Source organism: Calypte anna, chromosome 5A (assembly GCF_003957555.1).
Source record: "Calypte anna isolate BGI_N300 chromosome 5A, bCalAnn1_v1.p, whole genome shotgun sequence".
NCBI classification, from domain to species: domain Eukaryota; kingdom Metazoa; phylum Chordata; class Aves; order Apodiformes; family Trochilidae; genus Calypte; species Calypte anna.
Genome location: NC_044251.1, coordinates 2,005,758 through 2,021,603, shown reverse-complemented (window position 1 = coordinate 2,021,603; position 15,846 = coordinate 2,005,758). Strand labels below are relative to the sequence as shown.

The following is a 15,846-nucleotide window of genomic DNA, read 5'->3' as shown; positions in this document are numbered from 1 at the left end:
GCAGATGAACGGACGGGATCCTTCCAGGATGCCGGGTGAAGGAAGGGAAGCAGGGAAATCAGGAAATCCAGAAGTCTGGAAATCTGGAAATCTGGCTCAGCCCTGGTGATGCCTTAAATTTATACTGAGTATGAGGTGTATGGGATGGAATCCTCTGTTTGGTCAGTTCTGGCATCTGTCTTGTCCGTTCCTCCCCAAAGGAGGGCTCAGGTGGGACCTCTTTATCCTCCTGGACAGTAAAATGTTTTCCTCAGGCCTGAGCAGTGTCCTTGGCTCTGCACACCAGTCTCTAGCAGTAACTATAAACATCAAGTGTTATCAATCCTAGGAGCACACACTGACTGAGAAACTTGCTGTTAATTTCAGCAAGTGCAGCTACTTACAAGAGACTCAGCTAAAAGCAAAAAGTACAAGACAGAAAATCACCTTTATCCTGGCCCAAACCAGGACAACTCATTATCCATAAGCTCTTCTGTTAAAGTAGTGTGAGCTCAAGGTTTGAACTTGCAATGGATGTAGTCTGGGAACTGGATTTTTTTTATCATAATGCTGCCATATATTTGGGCATCATTGGCTCATGCTACTACAGCCAAGCAGTGCCCCACTGCTAAACTCAGAATAAAGCTCAGTAGCACTAGAAAAAACAGTCTGTCTGAGGAAAGAGTGCCTTCTCCATACATACATGTATGTATGTATGTAGGTATTACATGGGTAATAATAAATTGTGAGTAATGCACATACATATCTCTGTATATGAATAAAATGCAAAGTGAAGGTTTATTAAAATAGAATTAAAATCTCTTACTGGGGTACTGAGGATCAGAGCAGCCCCACCCCTTCAGTGTGGTGCTGTTCAGTGGGGCCTGGGGTTTGTTTTGGTCTTCTGTTTGGTTGGTTGGTTTGTTTCATAGAATCATAGAATCATAGAATTGGCTGGGTTGGAAGGGACCGTTTTATCTTCTCTAGAAGCATAAAACAGTGTTCAGGTACCAGAGAAATGGCAGGTTTCTAAGGAGGTTTCTCTATATTTAAATGCCTTACTATTATATTGTCTTCTGTTCTCTTCTAGCAATCTGGTGTTACCTTTATCTGTACCAGGGTCTGCTATACTTTTATATCATCTTTGAGGCTGCCATGAGGTCATTATCTTTCCAACCAAAGGTTGGACGAGAGACATATGTGTGGTTCTTGTAAAATATAACTTCGTAAGCACTCAGAGCCATTGTTGTTCTCTAGTAATTCCTGGGTCCCTTCTATTCCCCATCTCTCTCCTTTTTTCCCTTTGTGCTAATTATTGAGAAACCCTCCAACTCTGCTATCCAGATTTTGAGCTGCTGTGAAAGAAAGTATGGTGTCATCTCACCATTTGTTACTCAAATAATTCCATGCTTTAAAATAAAACCGTGTTGTTTTTTTTTTTTTTTCTAATAGCACGAAGACACTGTTCCAAAGGATGAAGCAGAGGGCTTTGCCCGGAAACCAAAGCAGAGGCCAAGACCTGAGCCACTCTTCATACCACCAAAAGCTGGCACATTTATTGCACCACCTGTTTATTCTAACATTACTCCTTACCAGAGCCACTTACGGTCCCCTGTCCGTCTGGCAGATCATCCTTCAGACAGGAACTTTGAGCTACCTCCTTACACTCCTCCACCAATTCTTAGTCCAGTGAGAGAAGGATCTGGGCTGTACTTTAATGCTATCCTCTCTTCAAGTGGTCATTCAGTTCCACCTCCAATGACTCCTAAAAGTGCTCACAGAACTCTGCTTAGATCAAGTAAGTCACTTCTCCCTTCCTTTGTTATTTAATTTATGATTAGGAGATCATGATTTTAGGAGGTGCAGATATGTGGAACTGGGGATAGTCTGGGGAGGAAATGCAATGTTGCTTCCCTCTGGGCATGTTATGGTGCTTTCATGAGTGATCTGCAACACCCTCTACTGACATTCTTCATGACATTGTGACCTCCTCTGTAATAGGTGGTCAATATCTTGAACTAAGGGGACAGTAGATAGTTATAACTGAGTTGTAGATGGTGACTGGAAGGTAAGGTCTTGGTAATCTTAAACTCCTTTGGTGTGTGGGTAACTTTTTTTTTGGAGATTGACAGCTCCAGTAGATTTGAAAGCTGTGTGAAGAATGTATCTGAGATGCAAAGATAAGATGTCTCAGCAGTTCTTTCTTTGCCTTGCAGACAGTTCAGAAGTTACCCCTCCTGTTCTCACAGTTGTGGGGGAAGCCACCCCAGTCAGCATTGAACCGTAAGTACCCAGTAAATTCTTAGCCCTGGTGGTAGATTTGCTGCTCTTCTTCCTCCTAAACCTTCAAGCTGCTGCCTGTACAGTTGATGGATCTCTTAGAAACATTGAAGTCAATCCTATTAGTGACTGTAAATTGTCTTTATTAAAAATTACTCCATACAATAGGTAATGTTTATTTGAGCAAATAAACCTTGTAATTCTGGAACTGCTAACAACTTTCTATCACTACTTATCTGCCTCTGGGCTGAATACTAAAGGTGAACTGTCCTGTTTTGTTGTATACAAACACTTCTTTGTATGATGGATGTTTAAAGAGTGGGCAAATAATGCTCCTTTAGAGGAAGGCCAAAGAGCATCATGGAAGAATGTGGTTAGCTTGTCACATGGACTGGTCAGACTGCAGATATCCATTTATTGTGTATGAGCTGCCACACAGCTGTGAATGTGACTTTTCTCCCTGGAGCTGTGAGCTTGATGTCAGTCCTGATGAACTGGAGCTGAAGAGCAAAAAAGCAGAGTAGCAACTGTGTCTGCACAGCTCTTGCAAACCTTCTGGGAGTGTTACCAGTTTGAGTTCAGTGCTGTTGTTTTGAATCATTATTTTGCCTAAGTTAATGAACTCCTGCAAAATCTAAATGTGGAGGTGCATGGCATGGAAACACCCACGTGGCATAAAAACACCCACGAGGGTCTGCATTGCTGAGTCTGCAGCCAGGAATTGCTGCTCTAACTCTGCAGTGTATGCTGTAGCATTTGAGATATTTATCTGAAACTCTTCCCAAATAAATATCAAATTCTCTGTCTTCCAAAATGGCTTAAATATTAACAGGAGCAGTTGATGTCAGTTTGTTTTTTCTCACTGTTGTTCCATTCTATCTTCTTGTTTGAAGCTGAGTTTTCTGTACTTCTGACAGCAGGCAAATGTTGCAAGTGTGAATTAACCCAGATTATTCTTGTCACCTTTGCAAATCCCTCCCAGGCTGAGCCCCTTCATGGAAATAAGAACATTTGGTGGTTTTTTAATGTGTTTTGAAAATGTCTTAATCTTTTTGTTGTTGGTTCATTTAACACTAATCCAGGAGAACCTCCTCTTGAACAGATATTGCACCCCCCTCTCCCTGGTCTTTGACCTCTCTATTGTGCAGTTGTCTTTGGCTGTTGTTTCTGTTCTTTTAAATTGCTGAAGTTCATGGCAAAGTTATCTGCAGTTTTAGTTGTGTCTAGAAGTTTTCAAGGTCACTGCTGGACATTTCAAACCATAATAACTTAGTCATGCAAGTTCCTTTCCCATTGCTAAAAGGGAGTTATGTGCAGAGTTGTCTTGCTGTCTTTTCATGCAGATAGAGAGCAAACTGGTGTAATTCTGAGTTGTCAAAGTAATCAATTTTCTGCTCTGAAGATGGTTTGTGCAGCACTGTGTGGTCAATTATGCAGATATATCTCCTATAAAGGAAATATATGGCAGGAAGCACTTTTTAAAAGAAACAAATATTTAATTTTACATTCAGTCTTAGCTCTGTCAAAAGCTGACTTTAACTTTTGATTGAACAATATTATGTTGTTAATTGCTTGTCTTCTCCCAGACCTTTTGCTAATGCATCTCAAAAGCTCACTTCATTGAAGATACTTGGAATATGAAATGTGATAATGAAGTTTAATTCTTCTATTTGGGAAGTGTTTATACCAGGCAGCTGGTGTCACACATCTTTGTGTCCTGCCAGTTTTGCTCTTCAGTTGCTTCAGAGTCCTAGAGTCACCCTTCACTTAGCCAGCCTCAAGTATAGGTGTTGTGCCTCAGCTGTGAATTGTCCTCACAGTTCACATCCTCAATTCAAGATAAAAAGTAACTTCTGATAGCCCTTCAATCCCATATCCTTTCCTTCCAACTTTTCCAATTTCCTTTCACCCTCTCTCAGGTAAGGCCAGAGGAATCTGTGTCTTGGGACACCAAATCTCCTGAATTTGCCAGTGCAGTAATAGCCTCTGTAGCTGTTTCTGTTTGCCAGTAAAGCATCAGTTTCTGTCAGTCACCCCTTCTAGGGTAGGTCAGAATCCACTACTCTTTTTCCTTCACTGTGAAGCTGTGACAATAAGCAAGAGGAATCACAGTGGGCAGAGAACTCAACATCATTCTGCAGTCCATCAGAGCATGCTGAAAGGAGGGATCTATCAGGGTGTCTGCTGTGCTTTTAGCAGGATCTTCTCAGCCTTGCATGAAATTTTGTGCTTTTTATTTATGATCTGAGTTGCACTGTTCCTGTCCAAGATAATCAATACAGGTAAAGGAAAAATGGAAAACCACAGTGTTATAGTTTTGATGGACTTCTGTACCCGTAAAACACTCAGAACAAAACTTCGAGGTTTTTTGGGGTTCCTCATTCCCCACGAAGGTGCCACTTTTAGTCTGCATTTGAAATTGAGTTACCTTTGAGAAGCAGATCCTGAAACATGCATCTCTCTGTTTATTCACATGTGAATGGTAAAGCATTCCCCTCAAGCAATCTGGATCTGCAACCAGATAGTTCCAAAAACCTTGTTTTAGGAGTCTTCCCAGTCACCCATTTGTTTTGGTTGCAGCCTTTTCCAGCTCATGACATCTCCTGATGACAGATGTTTACTGACATGACCAAGGTGATGTGTTATGCAGAAAAAAGGGAACAGATGTCTTTCTGCTTCCATCACAGGAAACAATACCCTCCTCCTTCCATTCGATACCACAGCCTTTCTAGGATTTCAAAACATCCTACTGGAACATCTGCCAGTGTTATCTCTGGGGTTTTCTGTATAACATGTGTTGTTTCAAGGCCTCCCCATGCCTTTTCCAGATTCTTGCTTTCACAATAGCCATGTCTCATTCCAGAACAGCAGAGGCCCAGAGAGTTCTGGAGGCTGCCATTTCTCAGATGGTTTTTTTACTGTTTTTTATTGTACCAGATAATGTTTTTTCCTCTGGTAAATCTTCATGCTAGGGGAGAGCGAGGTCAAGACTTGAGAATTATAGCAAGCCTTGCCCCTGGACCATGAGTTTTACCTTTTTTCCAGTGAAGCCTCTCCAGAGTTTGATCATCTTGTGGGCATTGCCTGATCTCCTCTCTTCAAAACAAAAAAAAAAAGCTTATTCTTCCATCCTTTATTTTTTTCAGGATCTACCAGCATGGTGTTAGTGTTTTGCAATAAGCATAGGTATCTTATTTCAGATTAGGAGATTTGATTTAAATTTGAAGTGATCTGAGCAGCTGTTCTCAAATATCTGGGTTTTCTTAAGGGATTTTTTGCCACCTTAGCTGGACATTTGCTCTCTCATCGGGACCTCTGAATTGCATGCATAGTTGCTGCATTGCTTCTAAAGCTGTCCTTGGACTTTTCCAGTATATTTTACACCTGAGTTTGTGAAGCTGCTCCTGTCACTGTGTTTTGCCACTGAGTGGCAATGGATGGAGGGCAATGACAAAGGACATTGATGCTCTCACTGCTTGCTGTGCTGTTGGCACAGACCTCCAAGCCTGGTGGAGCAGACTTTCAGTGTTGGTTCTCACCTAACTCTGTGCACAAAATGGTGTTTGCTGGTCCTGAGTACAATCTCTGTGGATGGTCCCTTGACTTAAAGCAAGCTTAGTGCTCTCTGGATTGCATGTTGTGAAAAATCTGTCCATTAATCCAGAATCTAAAAGAATGAGATTGTTGGTAAAAGAGTGGGAGTTGATCAAATCAAAGAGATTTGATTTTGATGCAGAATGAGCAATACAGCTTTCATTGTGTTGCTTTTGTTTATTATTTATTTCCATTGTTACAAATAGTTTCTAGAAGATCCAAACTTGTGTTAAGGTCAAAGGACTCAGCTTTGACCTTGTTGCTGCCTTGAATGAGGAGTCAGACCAGTTAAACTCCAGAAGTCCTTTTCAACCTGGATAATGCTCTGATTCTGCATTTAGGGCTGGCAAAACATTATTCTAAAACAGACTCCACCTGTATGTGAGCAGCAATCTTGCTGTAGGAGAAGATCATGTGACAGTCTCTCAAAAAGTGATGATTATTAAAGGCTAATAACTGTTCTTTGAGCAGTTATTAGGAGCTCAATTTAAATACAATTGCAGCCATTGTTAATAAGACAATGGAAACTAGAAATGTAAAACTTCTCACCTCTTGAGTCATACTTATTAATAAAACTTACAACACCTGAAAGCTGTTCATGTTATACACTAGAGCTTGCTGCATTTCAGCTTGTTCATAAAAAGTGCTGTTAGCAGAGATGGAGACTTTCTGGATGCTGCAGAGGGGAGGCTAACAGCTGTTTGTGACCTTTTCTGCAGGAGAATAAATGTAGGAACTCGCTTCCAAGCAGATATCCCATCACTCCAAGACCCATCCCTGGCAGCAGCTGATGAACATAAAGCAGAACTGGTGTGGCAGCCATGGGATGACCTGGAAACCAACAGAGTCACCCAAGAGAATGGTAAAAATGTGGAAGTTTGTTAAATAAGACTGAATTATCACAGTTGTGTGGGTAGCCATGTATGTACTGTAGGCATAATTTAAAATCTCAGAGCTGCCAGGCAAGTGACATGTTCCAGTGGTCTTGAAAACAATCTTAAAACTTGTTTATCAGGTTGCATGTGATGGGAGAGGTTGATAGGTCTGGTTTTTTAATTGGAATAAAATTGGGACCATTTGTTGTGGCTCAGGCAAAGAGAAATCTTTTGCTGACTGAAGCTTCCTTTGTTAACATTTTAACACACCACATGCACTCAGCTTCTGTATTATCAAGGGATGTTCTAAGCATAATAGTAGTTTGGAAAAATCAGGTTTCAGGAGGAAGTCAGGATGAGGAAGCAGGAGTTGTGGCAGCTGGTAGCAGAGCTGGGGAGCTGCTGTCTGCTGCTGGTTCACATGGGTTGTAGCATGTGTGAATCCTCCAGGGAAGAGGAAGTGGGCAGGCTTGGGAGAAAATATCTGATGAAATATATTGTGAAATGGAAGCTCACAATATAAAGGGGCATTCAGAAAATCTCTTGAGGTGAAGTGAGATGGGAAGACCTTGTAGGAGGGAGGACATGTGCAAGCAGCACTGCATGGAGAGTAATAATTCTGTGACCTTGCAGTCTCATGAGTTCTTCTGTCCAGATTGGACCCAGATAAATTTGCAAGAACATTCAGGTTCTCTAAGAGTTTTGCATGCCATTTTACATCCCTGCTTAAAAAAAGTTAATTAATGATGCCAATTCTGTAGGAAGCTCCATTTTAATCTTCTTACCTGAATTTTTTTTCATACCTCTGTGGAAATAGTGGAAAACCTGCTAGCTGCTGCCTGTTCAAGCATTTTTCCTGGGGGTGGAACCAACCAGGAGCTGGCATTGCATTTCTTACATGAAGCAAAGGGAAGCATACTGGTGAGTTCCCAGTTTTTCATCTAGGTGTGTTCAGGGATGTTAATAGAGGTCATTTGGTGAAAGGACAGCCTTGTGGACTCCTTCCTGTTTGACTCCCACTGTTTAGTCCCTTGGATGTCCCTGAAGTGGGTTCTTTCTTGCTGTATAATGCCATCTATGCTTACTATTTTGAACGTTTTCAACTTGGACATGTTTGGTTTTATAGCACACAGCCTACCAGAGTTAGCTGAGACTGCTGAATGGATCTTAAGTGTTGTCTTTTGTCTTTCTGGGAAGGTGACCACGTTAAAAGGAAAAATAAAAGGCTGAGACTGAAGCTGAGACACGAAGTGCAGTGTCTTGCTCCTCTTCCTTGAATTCTTTGTGCATGTCTATAGAATGGCTGTGCTGCTGAATTTGTGTTAGACATGTTGCACTCTCAGAAATGTCCTTCTGACACCTCTGGAAGGTACTATCAGAGAGCAGAGCTTAGCATACAACACAGGGTTGCTTCTTTTATAATTCTTGGATTGTTTTAACCTGACAGAAATCAGCCCTGGGGTCACAAGCATCCTACACCTTTGCCTGTATGCTTGTTTCCCATCCCCTGTGGTATGCCAGTGCTGACTCTTGGAACATTTTATTGGAGAAGAGTGTGTGCAGTTTTGTGTGGGGGTTTTAGGCTTCTGCTAGGGAAGTTCCTAGAACCAGCCCAGCAGTGTGAACACTGTTGTTGGCATTAGGGAGGAGCAGGGTTGGCCCTGGCTGCAGGAGCTCACTGTTGAGGTGGTTTTAACCTTAAAATGGAAGCATGACTCCATTCCCAGTGTGTGTCTGAAATCTTTCAGTCACATGACTGCTGGTTTATTTTGAAATTCTGCTCAGTTTTATGGGAGAAGATCACAGTGGCTTGGATGTTTAAGATGGACAGCATTGAGGGCAGTGTTTTTGGATGGGAATTATGTAACTTCAGTAAATGAGGGGAAATGGCTGCATGGTCTCTGCCTGTGGAATTAACTCTCTCCCAGTAGTGTGTTGGTGTCAATTCACAGGGACATGAGGAGGTGCTGGGAGCTTGCCACTTCTGTGATTCTCTGATTCCCTGTGGTACCCAATGTTCAGCAGATAGTCAAGAATGTGATCTTAAAGTTGTCTCAGACGCTGCCCTGTCCCTGTTAAACTGTGCTATTGTTCTTCTTAGCTTGCCTGCTCTTTATTTTAAATACCTGAAACATGAAATTAATTGTACTATTTGTGTTTATCTCAGGGAGCTTTGACCAAACTGCTTTTGGAGGGGCCAGTACGATCACCTACCCACCCTTTGGCAGATTATCACTACACAGGTTTGTTAACCAGAATAACCCCCTGCTGCCTGTCTGTCCTTTTCTGTTCTTTTGGGGAATACTGTAACATTGCAGTAAGACTAAAAGACCAGTCAAATGATGTCTTGCCAGAAATTTTACCTGTGCAAATTATGAGATTCATCATGTAAGAAACACTGCATCCCTCAGAACCTGTGCGTGTGTGTATTTGCATACCTGTGTGTGTGTGGAATTCCTTCATGGGGAAAAGGAAATGTGATCCCTTGCACTAAGCCACAGAGAGTGCAGGGATGTAGCTGGTATGCACAGGAAAAGCTTTGGTAACATCAGAACCACAGCCTCTCTGGCATGAATTTCCCAGGTGGAGTTAAGAGAGGGTTTTATGTGAAGAGTTTTCAAGCTTGCTGAAGAAAGCTTAGCCAACCATTGGTGCCAGTCAGTGTTTCTGCAAATTTTAAATGCCATAAACTTTGTAGTCTTGTACCTAATTAGAAAATAGCTGTTTGACATTGATTTCAGTGGTCTCGAGTCACCTTAACCACCTCAAAGAACTGATGTGGGGTGGTAGAGCGACATCGGGTAGCTGGTGCCACAAAGAAGATAAATTACATTTTTTCATCATTATACACTCCTACTATAATGGTTGGGGAATATTAAGTAATATTTGTAAGGCAGGAGGAGATTCCACAATGTGTTTATTGTTAGAGGCAAAGGTGCTAGGATGAAAAGAATATTTGAGGTGTAATAAATCTTCAAGTACAATGGATTGTTGCTGAAAGAGAAGATCCTGATCTCCTGCTCCACCGTTTTCACTTGTACAAAATGTAATGACTGGGCCACCACAAAGTGTCTCTTTGCCTTCCTGTTTTGTTGAGAAACATCTGAGTTCATCTGACTGGCTGGTGTTTGCAAGCTGAACTGAGTTAACCTCTGGTGATGAGTACTAGATCTGGCACAAAGGGAGTGATGAGAGGAGTGCTGAAGTGGAGCAGCTGAGGGAGAGGTTTACAGTGGTCTGCAGTTATGCTGGATTAGGTGTAATGAGAGGCTGGACCTTTGCAAGTGTGTTTTGGTCTTATTTAAGGCAAACATGAAGAAAATACGTAGAAGAGTAAACATTTAAAACTGGAAGGACTTTGGTTACAGCTTTTTTTCTCTACAGGATCAGACAAGTGGAAAGTTGGAGAGAAAAAACTTTTCAACAAAGGCATTGCCATCTACAAGAAGGACTTTTTTTTGGTCCAAAAGCTTGTAAGTTATTTTTTCTTCTTCCAGTGGCAGCCATGACAGATTCTTACGTGTTTTTGAGCACTTAATGAATCTTGATTCTCTGAAGCCTCAGTATCCTGCACTCAAAAGATTTCAGAGAATTTTCTTAATCCACCACAGCATAAAATTTCACTAGGAAACTAAAACCAATAGTTTTGCTGTTGTTGTTTGCTTAACCCTTGTATTTACTGTATTACTTCCATTAGTCCACACTGAAGATACCACTTCAACACAGCATATTTATAGACTGCTGGCAGTGTGGCTTAATTGGCTTTCTTATAATACTAAATAGAAGCACATCCTTGCTGCTGATGAGAAGGACCAAAGATAGATATGCAAATGATGCACCCTTAGAATCTCTCTTTCCAGTTTCCTGTGACAATGATGGCAAAAATGGTCACTGCCACCTGTTGTCATGAGGCATGACACTTCATTGAGGGAGGCATCACTGAAGGATAGTGTAAAAAAACCAAACAGGAGTTGCATACCAATTCCCTGAATTTATTCCCAAAAAGCATTTAAGTTATAAAAGTCCAGAAGCTAAGAATATATTCCAGAACTTCCAGAAAAATGATTGATATAGAACACGTAGACAGTCTCAGGTCTGTAGTGATAAATGTAACTCTATGTGTAGAGTTACATTAGAGATAAATACCACTCTATGTACACAAAATGGGAGAGGGCTGCAAACCTACCTTTCCTTTTTTGGATTGGTATTCTGCTCTGTTCTTCTCTGAAGTGCTGCTGGAAAATAAAGCTCTCCTATAAAACTGAAAAGTTCCTTTCAAGCCTGACATCTCAGTTAGAAAATTTAGGAGGCTAAGAGGTGCATTATGCTTACAGAGTGACAGGTTCTGTCACCTTTACATTGACCAGCTTTTCTTTGGAAAGTTGTTCCTGTTGTTCTTGGTGTGTAATGTGGCCATAGGAGATGGGGAATATAGGCAGAAATGGCACGGAAGAGGAGAGGAGAGAAGGCTTTAACAGCAGTTGTGGAGTGGAGACTACTGGGGAAAGAAAAATATGAACTGTATTTATTGCACCTTTAGTAATTATTTATAAGCCTTCTTAAAATCGTGTAATCCATTGGACTTCTGTGTTTTTAAAATAACAGATAAAAACCAAAACAGTGGCTCAGTGTGTTGAATTCTACTACACATACAAGAAACAGGTGAAAATTGGTCGGAATGGGACCTTGATATTTGGGGACATTGATGCTGCTAATGAGAAATCTATGAAGGATGAAGCTGAAGTTGACATCAAGGTAATTTCCTAAATTTCACTCACTTCTTCTTGGCTGTGGTGTAAAGTTTGACTTTGTGTGTTGTCTCATTTGCTGGTAAAATCAAAAGCAGAAACCATTTGGCCAATCTGTCATATAATGACATTTATTTAGAGATACCAAAATTAACAGTTCCTTTATCTTCTGGTGAAGAGTTCCCATAGGTTTGCACGTGTTCTTCCTCCCAGAAGGGACTTTTACAGTGATGAACAAGGCCATGAAGATGAGGAGGAAGAGGAGGAAGAAGAGGAGGCCGAGGAAGGGTTGGATAACAGAAAAAAGGGCACAGTTTCTTTCAAAGATGAACAGACACTACAAGATGGTGTAATAGTAAGTGCTGCATTGTGCTCGTTGTGCTTTCTGTGACACCTTCACTCTGCAAGTAGTTCAGAGAGCAGCAGACAGTTTCAAATGTAAAAAGTTTCTACCTCTAATCTCCCAGAAAAAGAGACTGGGCTGAGGTATTTTAGAGTGTTATTATCAACCAGGCTGTGTGCTGTGATGGGAGAACTGGGGTGAATATAAGGGGGAAAAGAAAACCCTAATATAATTCTTTGTAGTTGGGGCACACGTAGGACCATGATGAGATATCTCCTGAAAATGGTCTGAAGACTTGAATAAAACTTTGGTCTGGAATAAATGAAACCACAGTAGCTCAGCTATTGTTTTCCTTCTGATGGTGGGTTTAAGTTTCAGTTTGCCTTAACTGTTCCCCTCTTTCCAAAGGCCAGTGATGCCAGTATCAGGAGTCAAGAGGCAGCTGTTACAGGCAGAACTGGAAGGAAGCCAAGGGAGACAACAGTGAAGCCTCGGAAGCCCATTGCTGCTCCAGTGCAGAGGAGGAGGAGGAAACAGAAGATAAAATCAGATGCTGTCAGTAAAAATCAGAACACAGAAAACACCTTTCCATGTAAAAAATGTGGCAGGTGAGAGCAACTTGACTTCCAGCAGTAGTCACAGAACTGTAGTAGGGCATCTCCTGTGAAAGCTGAATCTCAAATGAACTTTCCTTCTGTCTATTTACTCCTGAGACACAGGCAATAATTTTAGTGACTAATTACCCCACTAATACTTGCAGATTAGGGATTTTCATGTATATTGATAATAAGACTACTTATTGATAATAACTACTGCTTGGATACTACCAGCTGCCTACTGTTTTTCCTGAAATGGAGTGAGATACCACCAGCATTTCAATTGTGTGCAGTATTTGGTGTTAAGCTGCCCTTTCAAAGAGCTGCTGTGTTGCCCCTCTAATGCCTACATTCCTGTAATGAGTAATTTCTATATATTTGCTAGATCACCTGTGAGAACACAGTACAGTCTTACATCTGAATAGTGGTGTAGAAATCCAGAAGTCTGCCAGTGCTGTAGAAGCAGACACTAGGCTAGTGGTCATACTGTTCATCTAATTAAGCTTGTACCCATCTTTTGTGTCCATAAAACATATTTATTTCCTCACAGTTCTAGTAGCTTTTGTTGGATTGTTACTAACAGTTTATTATAAATGCCAAGAAACTTCAGTTCTCTGCATAAATTGCCTAATTATAAACGAGTCTTGTAGTACCAGTGGTTACCCTGTTATTTAAAGAAGACACCAAGCCTAAGTGATGGGGAAAAAAAATGCAGTCTGTGTCTATGTATATCAGCAGGAGTGATGAGAGGTTCCTGTGGTGGCTGGGACCTGGCTGGTCCTGCCCTGGCACCCTGTTCCATGTGGCATTGGAAGCTTCTCCAGAGCTGGTAGAAGACAGGCAGTTAGGTTTTGCTCCTTGCCACTGACAAAGCAGAAGCAGGAAAGGTTCCTTAATGGTGTCTGAACTTGTCTTGTGACATTTGGTGACAAATCCAAGTAGTTAGGTGGTGAAAGAAGTGCAGAGTTGGGAGGAAAAAGCTCAAATGTTTTGTAGCTGCCTGGACAAGGGTCAGGAGGGGCATTTGGCCATTGTTCACCTGTTTTAAGGGGAATGCCTAAAAAGCAGAGCCCTGTAGTGTAAAGCAGCCTGTACGTATTTCAGATGCACTGCACCTCTGAATCAAAAACAATTAAGAGCTGAATGGGAGAGAAGAGGAAATGGCTGCATTAAGAACTATGAGGTGTGTGGAAGTGGAACTGGCACAGGCTGCTCGGGGAGGCTCTGGAGTCTCCTTCTCTGGAGACATTCAGAACCCACCTGGACACCTTCCTGTGTGCCCTGCTGTAGTGACCCTGGGGTTGGACCAGTGGCCTTTTGAGGACCCTTCCAACCCTTGACTTTCCGTGGTTTTGAGGGTGCTGGGGATCTCCTGCTGTAGTGACCCTGGTGTTGGACCCAGTGGCCTTTTGAGGACCCTTCCAACCCTTGACTTTCCGTGGTTTTGAGGGTGCTGGGGATCTCCTGCTGCAGTTCCCCTGGTGCTGGCAGACGGACGCGATGTTGGGTTGTTTTTTTCCGACGACGTTGTCCTTATCTACCTCTGTGCTTCCTCAGGGTGTTCTACAAGGTGAAGAGCCGCAGTGCCCACATGAAGAGCCACGCGGAGCAGGAGAAGAAGGCGGCAGCACTGGAGCAGCGCCAGAGGGAGGCGGCTGTGGCGGCAGCGGCGTCGGGAGCTGCGCGGAGCCAGAGCCGTCGGGGAGACAGCAGCGAGAGCAGCAGCAGCGGGAGCAGCGGGAGCAGCAGCAGTGCGAGCTCGGATGAAGATGGGGAAATATAGCAGCAGACCAGAAGTGGAGGGAGTGGCAAGGCTGGACCCAACCTCCCTCCTGGTGGTCTTAACTTTGTTTTTTGCTTGCACTTTTTTTCACCTGGAACCATCAGGGCTCCTTTTCAGTGCTGCCCTTCCCTTGTGCCCTGTGTTCTGCTTCGGATTGCCAGTACCGACCAAGCCAGAATGATGGATGGGAAGATTTGTTTCAAGTTGTGGTTTGTTATGGGGTTTTTTTGTTTTGTTTTGTTTTTTAACAATTAAGATTTCTACTCTATTTATAATGATACTTGAGGTACATAATAGAACAATGTCACCTGCAGTGGAAGTAAGTTCTCTCTGAGGTCAGTTGGACCTTTCTTTTTGTGCTTGTTGGGAATCATGATGCAGGACTCTTGGATATACAGGTTTCAGACCAGAGCAAGAAAATAATGCTTTTCTCTGAGCTAACTGTATCCAGTTACTGTGACACTGGTGATTTCTGGATGTTTCTTTTCTCAGCAAGTTCTCCTTCCTGTTACACTTTCCTGCCTTTCTTTCTGAGTGTTTATTCAGGCAGCCAACAACTTTTGTGGAAAGACAGTGTGCACTTTTGGCCTCTGCTTCACACAAATGAATAGTGGGATGAGCAAGACACCTTCTTCCTTTTGAGAACTTGTTTTCAAAAGGAAGCCTGAGGTGGTTTCTTTTATGCCATTAGGAATGCAGCCTGTGGGATAGTAGCCACAGGCCTCACGGGTCTTCTCATCTTGGAAAACAAAATAGTCTGCCTTTGATTAACCTAATGGAAGGTAGTCTGGGCTTCACAAGTGCAATTTGAACTGAAAACTGCTGGGTTTGACTTTGCATAAATGGGAAAAAGTTTGTGTAGTGAAAATGAATGAAATCCACCTCATGTGCTGGATTGTGTGCACCTCAAAGGTGGGAGGAGTGCTCTCATCTCCAGCAGTCTCCCTGAAACCTCTGTTGAATGGCTCTTACCTCTCAGTACATCCATTTCTTTCTTGTGGCATCCCTCTTTTGTTCCATGGAATTGCCATCAACAAGAGCCCTCATTCCCTGAATAATTCCTGTCAGACAGTATGGAAATGCAGGAGGAGCTCCTCACCTGCCTGCTGGCTCGTCCTTGCTCTTTGCAGAAAGGCTGACTCTTCCTTCAGAACTGACACATGCTAATAGCCCAAAAAGCCTGGCCACCAGGAGATGAGTTAGGATGTTCAAGTGGTGACACAGATGCTAGATTTGCACAGGATTGTTCTGTACATCTTTAAGGCTCATGTTTATCATTGTTCCCCTTGCTCCCCAGCTCCTTCCCTCCAGCCTGTGCCCAGAAGCAGCTTCCTGGGTGCCAGTGCTGGGTCAGCTCACCTGTGCAGTACTGCATAGAATCATAGAATCCTAGGGGTTAGAAGGGACCTCGAAAGATCATCTAGTCCAACCCCCCCTGCCAGAGCAGGGCCACCTAGAGTACATCGTGCAGGAGACTTCTGCATTCCCAAGCAGGATCCAAGAGGCACTGCTGTACATGACTGAGCCTGGCTGGCTGGTTACTTTTTCAAAACTTGACCCTTTAAGCTGCTAGATGAATTCCAGGTTCTCTATGAAAGGTGTCTCCTACTCTAGCATGGCATCTGGCAGTCTTTTCCTGCCCTGTGGT

General features: G+C 42.6%; 1 protein-coding gene across 4 annotated transcripts in view; it reads left to right on the top strand.

Moving 5' to 3' along the window:
* ELMSAN1 (ELM2 and Myb/SANT domain containing 1) overlaps window positions 1-15,566 on the top strand; it is a 51,287-nt gene extending 35,721 nt beyond the window's left edge. For 3 of the 4 annotated variants that reach the window (XM_030451712.1, XM_030451713.1, XM_030451714.1), the window contains 10 exons: window positions 1,432-1,777; window positions 2,196-2,262; window positions 6,573-6,715; window positions 7,546-7,649; window positions 8,896-8,971; window positions 10,113-10,201; window positions 11,334-11,483; window positions 11,655-11,831; window positions 12,228-12,427; window positions 13,973-15,566. In XM_030451712.1, coding sequence (XP_030307572.1) covers window positions 1,432-1,777; window positions 2,196-2,262; window positions 6,573-6,715; window positions 7,546-7,649; window positions 8,896-8,971; window positions 10,113-10,201; window positions 11,334-11,483; window positions 11,655-11,831; window positions 12,228-12,427; window positions 13,973-14,198 — 1,578 coding nt within the window. In that variant the 3' untranslated portion in view covers window positions 14,199-15,566. Of the gene's footprint in view, window positions 1-1,431; window positions 1,778-2,195; window positions 2,263-6,572; window positions 6,716-7,545; window positions 7,650-8,895; window positions 8,972-10,112; window positions 10,202-11,333; window positions 11,484-11,654; window positions 11,832-12,227; window positions 12,428-13,972 lie in introns of those variants that run through there. The other variant, XM_030451715.1, reaches the window with a different exon arrangement.
* The last annotated feature ends 280 nt before the right edge of the window (window positions 15,567-15,846 follow it).